General features: G+C 44.9%; 1 protein-coding gene across 6 annotated transcripts in view; it reads right to left on the bottom strand.

The window, feature by feature from the left end:
- LOC105685265 (protein groucho-like) overlaps nucleotides 1–12819 on the bottom strand; it is a 69841-nt gene that overhangs the window by 46047 nt on the left and 10975 nt on the right. For 3 of the 6 annotated variants that reach the window (XM_048660182.1, XM_048660180.1, XM_048660184.1), the window contains one exon: nucleotides 4330–4427. In XM_048660182.1, the coding sequence (XP_048516139.1) occupies nucleotides 4330–4427 (98 nt within the window). Of the gene's footprint in view, nucleotides 1–1658; nucleotides 1723–4329; nucleotides 4428–12819 lie in introns of those variants that run through there. The other 3 variants (XM_048660181.1, XM_048660179.1, XM_048660183.1) reach the window with 2 other exon arrangements.

Raw genomic sequence — 12819 nt, 5'->3', positions numbered from 1 at the left:
AATTATACTGTATGGATAAAGTAAAGACAAAACAGAGCGTCAACTGGAAGGGCTGGGGGGCACAAGGGCTATCGTATGGGGATTCGCACGACCAAAGAAACAACGCGATCGAACCCTCGGAAACGAAGAGATGAAATAAAATAATCGAAAAACAATTCAAAAATTTAAAAATCGAGTATCGCACGTCGATTGATTCAACCCTCGACAACAATGCGACGATAGGTGTAACGGATAAGGTGATTGCGACGCGGAATTGACATCGAGGTCGGAGGTCGTTGTCGCTTTGGTCGTATGGTGTGTGATTCGTTCGGTACGGAAGTGCAGCCAAGCTGTTAAACACACGATTAGTGCAGCCGCGGTGTGACATCAAATATTATCACGGCCAGTGTTAGCGTCCGGTGTATATCCGGTTGTGTATTATGCGTCTGTTATATGTAGTATATATTACGTATATATATATGCGATATAATAACACACGTCGGTATATGTATAGGTATATATCATACGTGTATACATATCGTGTATAAGTTACGCGCGATGCGATTGCGCGCTCCGTCGATTCCGCGTTTTTATACTTTTTTTTACATGTGTTCAGATATGAGGCAACCAGTAGGTATTCGCGTACGAGGAATTTCAGGCACATTAAGTACGTCGGTATTAAACCAGGCGAAGATGCAAATTCACGAGTAACATTTCAACTCGTCGTTAGCAACGCGATATTCGGTATCATTATATCTGGCGAACTCGCGACACAACATACGTAATCCTACTGCGAATCCGAACCGCGCGCGCTTCTGAAGTTACAGCGTTAGAAGGTCGTTTGCACGATTAGCAAATTTCAGTCGTTGGAATTATTGCGAGAAAAATTTCGCCAACGATCTTATTGCAAATATCGTCGTCAATGGGATGAAAAATGAGCGTGATTCAAGTGCGGATCGTTCGAAATTTGCAGTTCTAACGAAATGTCTCGTTGAAATTTTGTAAAATAAAAATGGCTAAGAATTTCAGTTTTTTTTTAAATTCGTCAAATATTTACACGGCGACATTTCCCCCCCTCCCTATTTCCCCCGTTGATACTCGTTCCTCGATGAATCCAACTTTGTTGCCACAACCACGTGTACCTTTTATGATCAAAGAAATTCCCGAAGGATACGCAAAATCACGACACGGAGAACATGCCGAAACTCCGAAAATTCCGGACATCGAAAAATAGCGGCGGTAAAAAAAAAAAAATCAACAATACAAAATGAAAAATTAAAAAATGTGAAACGATGTGTCTTCATTTTTCATGCCGATCGTGCGAAACGAAGAGAAAATATATCTTAAGAAAAATCGTGGTCATCTGACACTTTGCCAACATGTGACGTATGTGATGAGGAGCAAATTTTCGCGACAAATTGATTGGAGGCCCATCGATGATTCAAGGTGTATGAAAATAGTTAGTAGAAATGCGAAGGCGCGACAAATTCTTCTTTCGCACCAGATCACTATGTAAATATGATCTACTTATTATCGGACCCAACATGTAATATATGTATATCGCAAGAATACATAAGACGGAGTCGCGCTCACGGATCGTTCGCAATTTATTCAACCGTATATGATTATTTTATTTTATTTGATTTTTTAAATCGATGTTCTTTTACGAGGCGGCTTACCATCACGTAATGCCTTTGAATCTCAATTTTCTCACTGGCCAATTTCTCGCACTCCAACTTTAAGCTGTACGGGGAGAAAAATGTGATATTAATCGTTGCTGCATCGACTATCCATACAGACGTATGTACGTATAACTTTGAAGAGAATAATAATTACCAAAAAAAATAGTTGAAACAAATAATTTGAAAAACAAATTATCGATCGAATACTTGCAGTTTCGTTGGAGTAAAAAATTTAATCAACCGTGTTCGTTTCGTTCATAATTATACTCGCAAATTGGGTATATGGCGTCAGTTACAGTTTGATGTGAAAAAAAAAGAAAAAAAAAAAATCGTACGTTATGGTACGGTGTTTAATAGACAATCAAAAATCTGTGTCTTTTTTCCTCGTCAAAAATCAATTTTCAGAGCAGCGGCAATAATTCTACACACGTTGTAACTTGTACGCTATACGATGGACCGAACAGCGTACACCTGTGCACCTCGTTACGTGTATACACGAACAAAAACGAATTTTTAGCAGGGGGACGAACAAAAAAAAAAAAAAATAATTCATCCTCACATGGGTGTAATAAATAATAGGCATACCTATGGTGTCTATATATGTACGTACGCACGTACATACATATGTATACGGGTACAGATATTCGGTAATTATTATTCTCCGCGTCAACCGGCATTTCATTAGCGTTGTATCTCTTGAATTTTTAACGAGACAATTTACCCCGTACGTAGGTACTACTTTGCATTGTACGGTTGGAACGCAAGCAGCTCTTCTCTCCACTTCTTCTGTCCTTGTTTTTCTCTTTTCACTCTCTCTCTCTTCCTCTCTCTTCCTCTCTCTCCATTACACGTAATGTAAGAAGATAACGAACGCGTTATAAACACGCATATATGATCATAAATATATAAATAAATAAATAAATAAATAAATATACAAATAAACGTACGCAGGGTGAACGTGTGAATACGGGTATGTTTGTGTATTCTCATGTACACGCATCGCGCATACATCACGTATAAAATGCACGTGTTATCTGGCGGATGAAGACGCGCCAGCACGTGAAATATATATAATGGAGTGAAAATATACGGAGGAGAGGCGAGGAGAAAGAATATAGAAAAAGAGAGAAAAAAAAAAAGGGTGAGATGGATGGCGAGAGAGGAGGAAAGAGCGAGTGGCATCAACGCGGGGGTGGTATACACGCGCTTACAGTGCAAGTATAAGTCGTACTGTACAAGGTGATTCAGAAATGAGATACAAACTTCCACCGTGCACACGGGTGCGCGTACGTCATACTTCGATTTAAGAATCTTGTGATTATTAGAAGAGAAAAATTTGCTACATCAATTTTGACGATCATTGATTCGCTAATCGCGAATTCTTCTCTTGGTATGCACGGTGTATTAACAGGTCTTCAAAATTCATCGCGATACTTTCGAATCACCCTCTAGAATTGATAGATAGGTGTAGGTGTGGGCGAAGCTGCAAACGGCATCGCGCTCACCTGTACCACCGCATTTATACCACCGACGTTCCGCCGCTGCTCCCTCGCTATCTTCTCCCTCTCGAATGTGCGCACAGTCGATGCCGCTAGGGCAAATAATTACATCCGCTCGTTTCACGTGTGCTCCTCATCGCGCACACGTACCTACATATGTAATATTCCCGCAACGCGGCGGATGCTCTTGGATATACACAGATATTAGGTATTCATACACCTCGTACATGGGGTATGTATCATACGCCTACCTATACACCATTCCTACATATATGTATGTATAATGGCTCGGTTGTACGTACCCGGTGTTAAGCGAGTAGGTAGATATTTGAGGTGAGTGGGTACGTACGTCGCACGGGATGAGGATATACGTAACGTATACCTTATCTGTTTGTAAATGAGAAGCGTCGCGAATCCGTCCGCCCGTCATCGTGTTGTCGTCGTCGTCGTCGTCTTCGTCGTTGTCGTCTTCATCGTCGTTGAAACTGCGAGGTGAGGTGAGGTGGTTTGGAGTGCACGCTCGTGAAATACACCGTAGTAAATAGGTGCGCGCGTACGAACGGTATAACTACGTGAACATGTGTTACATTTCTTGGCAGCCTTGAGCCGAAAGAATGCACATGACTCGCCGACGAGTCGCTGTCTCTTTGCTCGTAGGATTACGTGCGGCGGCGTCAAAGAAGGTAGGATGCGTGTATAAGCCGGTAGTTCTCGCAGATTTCATTTTACGTTCGGGGCTCAACTTTCGCGTGCAACGCCGAAAGGTTGGTGGAAACGGATTAGATTTTCAAAGAAAAGGACGAGAGGTGCGCGCCGCGAATATAAATTATACGTCTTCAGAGATCGCATACACATCGGTGTAGGTACGTGGGATTAAGGCGAAGAAAGAATCCGTCTCACCGAGTATTAATTCCGCGGCTGAGTATCAAAATATTTTCTGCGCCGTGTATAATACATAGAGTCCGATCTACGTCTGTGTATATCCAAATCTTATTCGGCTGGCACGGGGCGCGCCTCGCTTCCAATTCGTTCGGCGTTCCAGGGTTTCTTTGGGTAGGATTTTTAGTTTTTTATGTTTTTTTGTTTTTTCGTTCATCTAAAAAGGATCGGGAATGTCGGATCGATTGAGAGAGTGACATCCGTTGTTCTCGGGATAGGCAAAAACTTACTTGTGATATTGGGCCTGAAGAAAGTTGAACTCCTCTTTGATTCTGTCGCAAGATTCCCCAACCGTGAACTTGAACGGCTGACCGGGTTGCGGCGGACCCTGAAACAGAAGAGAATAAAAGAGCCTTGATTAAGACGAGATGCGTTACAATGACGATACGACGACAACGCACCACTGATATGCGACGTAAGTACACCGCGACATGATTAATTATGCCGCGGTGTACGGGTTAACTTAACGAAGTTTTGCGATTCAACCGTGTACGAGGTACGCAACGATTCTGATTTCCCTCCCCCCTAATTCCGTTTCACGCGCGTACACGTGCGGATTCAACCGTGCAGCCGTCCGAATCTCGGACGCGCGTACACAGAGCTACATGCAACGCGAGGTCTACCGCACATTATTATACGCTATCCCCCACGCACCTCCGGTGCACCGACAAACACGCGGTGAAAATAGAGGTCGAAATTAGTGGCGTAACTGCAGCCGGTCGATGGCACGAGTGAAACTTCGACTCGTCTCGTTGGGTCTGATTCGCTGTTTGCGCGTTGTACGAGATGGTGCAGAATGGAAACTCTATAAACAGCAATTTTCTCTGAACCAGTAACTTGGTCGCAAGTTTCTGCATTTTTTACATTATACGAGTATTCCCGGAATCGCCACGAACGAATCCACGATTATCGCGTGTGTTTTTAGATTCCCGAGAGAACCAAACATCCGCGTCGCGGATGGGAAAATCACCCGGCGCACGTGATACTTTTTCGAATCATTTTTTTTGTTTTTTTTTTCTCCCCTTATTTCACAACGAACGAGTGAAGCGATTTACCGAAATAGAAGACTTCGAGGAATCATCGGAAACAAATCATTGATTCGCGTCGAATCACGTCGACACCTTGGACCATATAAAATAAACCATCCCGTAATTGAGCGCTGTCTCTGCACCTTAACTTTTTTTTTTTTTGTTTCTCTAAATAAAACGATTTGATCTGGCGATATAAAATACACGAGTTGGTAGCGAAGTCGATATCGTTGGCCCGGGCAGCGCGGAATTTCCGATTAATTCGAGGTACGATATAGGTATAGCACAAATTGTCTTTTGCCGAGAATAGTTGTTAATCTATTTTCAATTGGAAATGATAATAAACCCGTTACATCGGGGGAGCTAGGGTTAAATAATTATTCAAACGTGGGCGGCTAGCTTGTGGCTTTTATGTGTTTATACGTTTGCCTCGGATGATTTAAGATGTTTGGACGCGGTCGGTTCGGCGATCGTTGAAGCTGCGTACAAAAAACACGGGTCTTAGCACAGCTCGGTTGGCTCCGTGCCCCTGAGCTTTTCTTGCCCGTTTCACCGCGTTGATTTTCTTTTATTTTTTCCGCAACCCTCCTTTTCCTCCGTTTCCAAACGCGGCATGGCCAAACCCGAGCTAGCCTCCGTAATATAACAAAAGGAACGATTGTTCTCAACTGAATCAACAACGGCACGACGTTCCGAATTCCCCGACGCGATAAATTAATTCGTCGAGCCGTTGTAACTGCTGCTTCTTTTTTTATTATTTGATGAAAATTCGACGACCGATATCGAATCGCATGGGAGAAAAATTGGAAAATAGAAAGATGGTAGCTCGAGCTACTTCAGAAATTAACCGTTCGGTCTGTTTACTTTTTCTGTTAGGATTTTTGAAAATTTCCCAGAATTCAAAACTGTTGGGAAATGTCGTGGTGAAACATCTTGTGCACATGGAACTCCCGAAGAGGGTTGATGAAGTGGAAAAAAAGACGCAAAAAAAAAAAAAAAAAAGAAAAGGGAGAGAGAGAGAAGTCGAGAATAGAAAAAAGTCGAGTCAAGTGCAGCGCTTAGTGAATTCGATATTCGTCACGTGGTGCGGGCGTCTGGCTGGAGGAGGAGTTGCGTCGCAACCCTCGTAAATATATATATTTCTACAATAAATATGTAAGTCGACACATTACGCTTGTACGGTTTGAAGTTATTTTTGTCGACCGTTGGCTCGTTACACTCTTTGGTCTTTGGTCGTTTTCAGGAGGGTTGCCGCGGTGCGGGTCGCGCGCAGAGTGGATTGGAGTGGAATGAAATGGAATGAAGAGGAAAGAAGTGGAAGTAGAGTAGAGTAGAGTAGAGTAGAGTAGAGTAGAATGGAGTGTCGCTTCTCGTCGTTTCACGTTGCGTCGCAAATCCTAGGCCTGCTGATCGGCAAAATCGTTGATCCCATTTGTCTCCGCAAAGCCGTTCTAAAATCCAATTTATTTATCGGCTTTTCCTCCGAGCTGCCCTCACTTACGCAGCGCTCGCGCTACCCCCTCCCCCTCCCCCCGCGCTATTATACACCCACATTACTTCGCTCTCCTCACGAACACGAATCGCCGGTATAACGTTATACGGCGGTGCCGCTCGTGCAGGTGCTCGCCTCTCGTGAGAATTAGTTAAGCACGTTAACAACCCGCCCTCAACCCTCGTTCGTTCCTCCGCCATTCATGTGGATGAACGTACCTAGTTTTTAAACTCACATACTCCAGCTAACGAAGCACGAAGCGCGGTGGTTGGGGGGCGGCCCGGGTACATATGCTAACCCATTATACAGTAGGAAGATATTTTCGCTGAATTTGGAATGCAAATCCCGTATTCCTTATGAAATGTATTCAACTTTTACTACCCTCCGTTAAATCCCCGCGAGCGAACGAGAACGGATTTTGAGCGAGTGCCATGATTTTATAATACGCGTTTCGTCTTTCCTTATTTTGTTCCCTCTCGTCGCGACTGGGGCGATCGGTCGAAAATGTGCGTCGGATTATCGGAGATAATGAAAACTCAAATTTTAGAATCCGGATGTGTTCGGATTCGGAAGACGTGTGAGTTTGACGTTCGCAAATATTTCGTAATTTTAAAAAGCTTACGATACAAATGAGAGGCGTTCAGGTAGGTTCCCGGGTATGTGAATAGACTGCGGGCCAGAAATAGGGCAGTTTCATACGGGAGCTTTAGCGGGGCTCGGTGTGACCGCGAAACCACAAACTCGCGGTTCCAGTTCCGGCCACCGCAGGTGGCTAGCTAAACCCGCATACCTCTATGCACCTATCCTCCGACACCGGCGCAACTCCTACCCTCTCAGCCTGCCTTCACCAACGTTGTATCCTACCTGCCGTGTACAACGCGCGCGCCGTCCTCCCTCCCGTATTTGTGCTTTCTCATACCGCTCGGTACTTACTTCGCGCGGCAACGATTACACGGTGGGTTACCAAAGTAATCTCGGAGAAAGTCTACCATCGTTCAAATGCGAAGTGGCCGCGCTTTACAAATTTCCCCAAATAAAGCTTCAAACGATTTCGCGAGGCATTTGAGCTCGCCACTCGGAGAATATTGAGAAAATCGTTTTGCCGAGATGTAGAAACGTCTAACAGTCGGGTTGAAATATTTTTCAGCATTTTTCGCAAGCTCTGCCGGGAGTCCCGTCCAACATTTTTTCTAATCGATGTGCTTCCCATCAGATTCAAAAGTATCTCAAACTTTTCCGATGTACTTGAAACGTGACAGAAGTCATGTTAAATAGACTGTCCAAAATTTATACGTTTGTACGTACTCGCGGATCCACTTTTCGATTGATACCGATGTTACACCGTTCTCTCACGTAAGCTGCTTACACGGCACCGGAAAACCGGATGCACTTGACGGTCTAGCCGAGTCCCAGACGTTCCATATCGTGAGTCATTTATCCTCGTTGACCGCACGTACGAGCAAATATGATAAAAAGTCCTTTGGCTTTATCCGGCGAGTCCGTACGGCATACAGTAGCCACGCGAGATGTGTGTGTATCCATTTACTCTACATAGAATTCAAGAGTTGAAAATAGAATAAAATGTGAAAAGGAGGAGGAAGGAGAGAACGAGTGGAAAAGTAGTGTCGTCGGACGTGTATATTCCTCACTTAAAATTTCTTCCGCAGTCTTCGGGAAACCGTGCAAAGTCTTTCATACGGAATGGGTATAACGTATAGCCAGCGAGTGGAAATCCTCCGTCTCGTGTTAGCGGTCTGTGCGGTGAGCCGCGGGTGGCCCAGATCTGTCGTTTCGAAACTCGCTGACAAAAGTGAATTTCGGTTCTCTCTTAGACAGGTATTCGGTGAGTTAGCTTTCGAGACATGTATTACAGAGGAGAGCGCGGAGTTATGTACAAATTTACACGTCCTACATTTTCATATGTATCCGATCGGAGTTCGCGCCTGATATACCTACGTTACGCGGACGTCGGATGCCACTTCAAAACCGAGTAAAAGAAAAATCTCCGGATAATCCAGCCAGACGAAAAAACTCACGAAGAGGCAAAAGATATTTTTTTACAAACTCTGTTAATTGGAAATTCGCACTACTCGGCCGAGTCTTTTGTACGAGAGACTGCTCGATGAAGACCTGCCCGATGTTATCCTTATAACGTAAACTAATATATATAGATGTTCCCATGGTAAATATGCGGTAATTCTGTACCACCTTATACAAGCTAGCGTATAGACACCGAAGCTATAATATATCTATGTATATGCAAAGTACTCGCGGCCAGAACAGGGTGAACAAGATCTTTGAATTATTCATGGGGTGTTACTATCTTTCTGACCGAGCCGTTCTTCCCGCCAGGAAGCTCAACGTGACACCTCGGGGCACAAACCTGGAGAGAGCGGATGTTCCGGGAGGCGTCGATTCGCCTTCTCAGTTTAAACCACACCGCTGTGTGTACCGCCTGGATACGTAGTCATCCGAGCAACGTTAGCTTAGATATCGTTAACCCTTCGCGCCGAGGTATATAGCGGAATAATATCCACAAATTCAAAGGCGAGACACAATCGTCCCTACCTATACAATGTACCGAAAGCTCGTATGCATCGCGCAACAGTGGCACATTTAAATTACCATAGCAAGTGACGCATGCGAGGCGATTTTCCGTTGAACCGGATATGCAACGTCAATGCTAAACAGGGCGGAATCGATGCATCCGCGATTATATTTCCAAGGTATACATGTATACGTGCACAGACGTCGGCGGTAGCAGCGGCAGCAGCGGCAGCAGCAGCAGCAGCAGCAGCTGCTGCTGTTAATGCTGATGCGCGGTAACCGAGTGACAAAGTGCGCCGGTATCGTCGACACTTCGAGTACCGCGCTATATCGCTGCCGCTATATACCACCGATGTCCTCGTACACTGTTAGAGAGATTTGCATAAGTTTTGATTTATAGATCACACTCGAGCGAGCGGCTTGTCCACATCTCGTGCACCTCGCGAAGGGTTTCAAGTATTTTCTTCTTTTTTTTTCCAAGTGTTTATCACGAATACACCTTATCGAGATCAAGTGGTGTACGTTGTAATTGTCTTCCGGATGTCCCGCGGACAATCGATTCGAATAAATCGCCGAGAAAGAACGAACGAAAGAATCGGTAACCCTTAAAAATATATTACCGAAAATTTCCCGATGGCACGTGACAGACGGAGGCGAGTGTAATAGATCGACATTACGAACGTGCGATCGCCAATTAATTTCGTTTCTCATATCTGTAAACTATTTTTTCTCGCGATTACGTCTTATCACGCGGTGCCTTGAGACGGTCGATTGAAAAAAAAAAAAAAAAAAAAAAACGCGAATATAGATGAAGAAAATAAGAAGCATTCGGTAGAGTAGACGCGTTAACGTTATCATACTCGAACGCGTGTGCGCAAATGTTTACACGTGAAAAGTGAAGAATTGGTCGACGTGGAGAATATAAATCGCACGCGCTCCTCCCCTCGGACGCACGCTTCTTTCCATATTGCTCGTATAATACAATACGCCGTGGATCTCCGTGTACATCAAACATCACCTCGCTTCACCTTTGCGCCACTCGCGTAATGAATAGAAACACCTGATACCGCAGGGAACAACGAACATGTACCGATCAACCGATAAAACCGGGCAGCCGTTTAACCCGCGAGGCAATTAAAACGATACGATCAGCTCTGGCTTCATAAAATATACAGTTGAAGCGACGCGTGTATATATAGATATATATGTAGTATTATATGATGAGCCCTACTCCTCCCGTTATAAAAAGTACACACGTAGGTATGTATCAGCGTTGGACCTACGCGAGTAGGTGTGTCCCACGCGATATCACCATGAAAAGAAAAGAGAGGAAAAAAAAAGCAAAAAGTCATTCTACCGTAATGACGACACAACGGAACGAGGAAATGTCTCGGTGTGTGTAAACCTCCCCCCCCCTCCCCCCCGTATACGAGAATCGATCGAAAGCAGCGCGTTCGTAACTCGGTACCTTGTAAAAATCGCTCATCCAACCGTCCCGTCGTTTGCAGAGGGTGTATTCGTACACACCCATATACCTATACACCTCATCTCTATGGATATATACCGTACACATCATGCACATATATCCTTATTACGCCCCTTCTTCTCTCTCACATTTCTACCACAAAGAACACCCTCTGAGTTCGATATCGCCGCGACATACCCGACTCATCGCACACATATTTTCTTCTTCAACTTTGTTTTTGTTTTTTTGTTTTGTTTTGTTTTTTCTTCTTGGTTTCTCTCGTCCATTTTCATCCCCCGCGCGCCCGACGTGGACGAAAAAGTTTTCACGTGAAAATCGCGGAGAGGGGTGGTTGTTTCATTCTATCTTATCTCTCGCCGCCCCCGTGCCTCCCTGTACAGGAGGGTAGGTACGATACAGCCGCGAACGCTAAGTTGCGGGGTGCATATTCGAGCGATTGTTGTGTCGAGCCGCGCATAGAGCGCTCGCGTGCGTCTACACCACGGGTATGTGTGATAAATTCGAGAAATGTGGTGTACGTATACTTTATAGGTTCGACACGCGGAACACTGCAGATAGAAAACCGGAGAAGATCAAGGGCGTAAAGTAGGGTGCGCATTGTTGAACGTATCGTATAAGTGTAACGGGACGACGCACATGTATGTATGTATGTACACGTATCTGATCAGGAAAGAAAGCAAAGCGTGAAACTGAAAAAGGAGAAGTATATATAAGAGCATGAGAAAACAGAGAGCAAAAGTAAGGGAAAAGAGAGGTAGACGCGAGGCAGCAAACGTGACACACGCGAGGGGGTGCGGGATCGTGGAAGTTGTTCAGTGGAGCAGAAACTGAAAGGGGGTGAGAGAGAGAGAGAGAGAGAGAGAGAGAGAGAGAGAGAGAGAGAGGGAGAGAGTCGGCGATTTTTAGCCCAGATAGATGACCACGTGACACGCGCACCGAGGACGGACGACGTCCGACGAGGGGGATGAGGAAAGATAGGAGTCGCAGAAGCGGGAGGTGGAGTCGAAGGTTGGGGGATGAGTGGACCGGATAAGTATGCAAATAGGTATATATACATATATATATACGAGGCGTCGCTCGTCGCCCCCACTAATCTCTGCGAGGTCGCCCCCTGTTTCGCGGTTCCCTACCGCATTTATAATATACACACGCGCCAGATTGCATCGCAAGCGGTCACGGTGTTTGTGCCGTACGCTCTGTACCGAGTACATATACGGGGTAAATAATAGGATCGAAATCGAGATTGTACGCTGCATAAAATAAACGGGGTGCGAGCCGAAAAACAAATTTACATCCCACGCGTCGCAAGATTTTCCACGAGGTATTTCGTACACCGTACGTGTAACGTGGAAAGTAGTCTCGAGTTTAGAGTATTTTGGAAAATGGAGAGAGACTATGGCAAAAATCGCAATGGCGATTGTAATGAGAATATAGAAGTTCTTACGGAGGTGGAGAGAGCGTGGATGAAAAATGTGAAAACATATTTATCGTACACGTACGGCGATAGGTATGATCGCGAGCATTGCATTCGGTATCGTTTGTGCAGCACTCGGTCATAAAAGGCAAACAAACGTGATCGCGTACGAGGGTAGGGCTTAACCGTATAATCTCTGTTGACTGTAGTTTCTGGGTGACAGCTGTCTTGACACTAGAATTTCACCTGAGCAAAGCGTGCGAGGCACGCACTCGCGTGAGTTCGGTGAGAGAGATTAGACGAGTATTTTGTATTATATTATATACATATACATATTAGACTCGCGGAGGGTGCGCGGGCGGTCTGTTGATGTGGCGCGATGTATGTACGTACGTGTCCGTGACGGCTGTTAATAAAATAGAAACTCACGGAGGGGGTTTCGTTAAATTCACCGTCGACGAAAACCGTAGAATACGTCGAAGATTTTTTTCACGTTTCAATATCGAAAGAATCACGCGCCGCCGACGACGCGAGAATCACGCGCCAACGAAAAATAAACTAAGATTAAACAAATACGCTGAATTTCGTGAACAACGTTTTCTATTTGACGCACGTTCGCAACCGACCATTTTTTTCAACTATACCGTACGTACGTACGTACACACCGCCCGATACGTATCATAAATATGCCTCGCGTGGATGAGCGCGAGCAAGCGAGCAAGCAAGCGAGGGTAGTGCGTGACGTTCGCGATT

The sequence above is a fragment of the Athalia rosae genome, chromosome 1 (genome assembly GCF_917208135.1).
Source record: "Athalia rosae chromosome 1, iyAthRosa1.1, whole genome shotgun sequence".
NCBI lineage: Eukaryota > Metazoa > Arthropoda > Insecta > Hymenoptera > Athaliidae > Athalia > Athalia rosae.
Note: the sequence above shows the minus strand (reverse complement) of the source record. Positions and strands in the feature narration are given on the sequence as shown.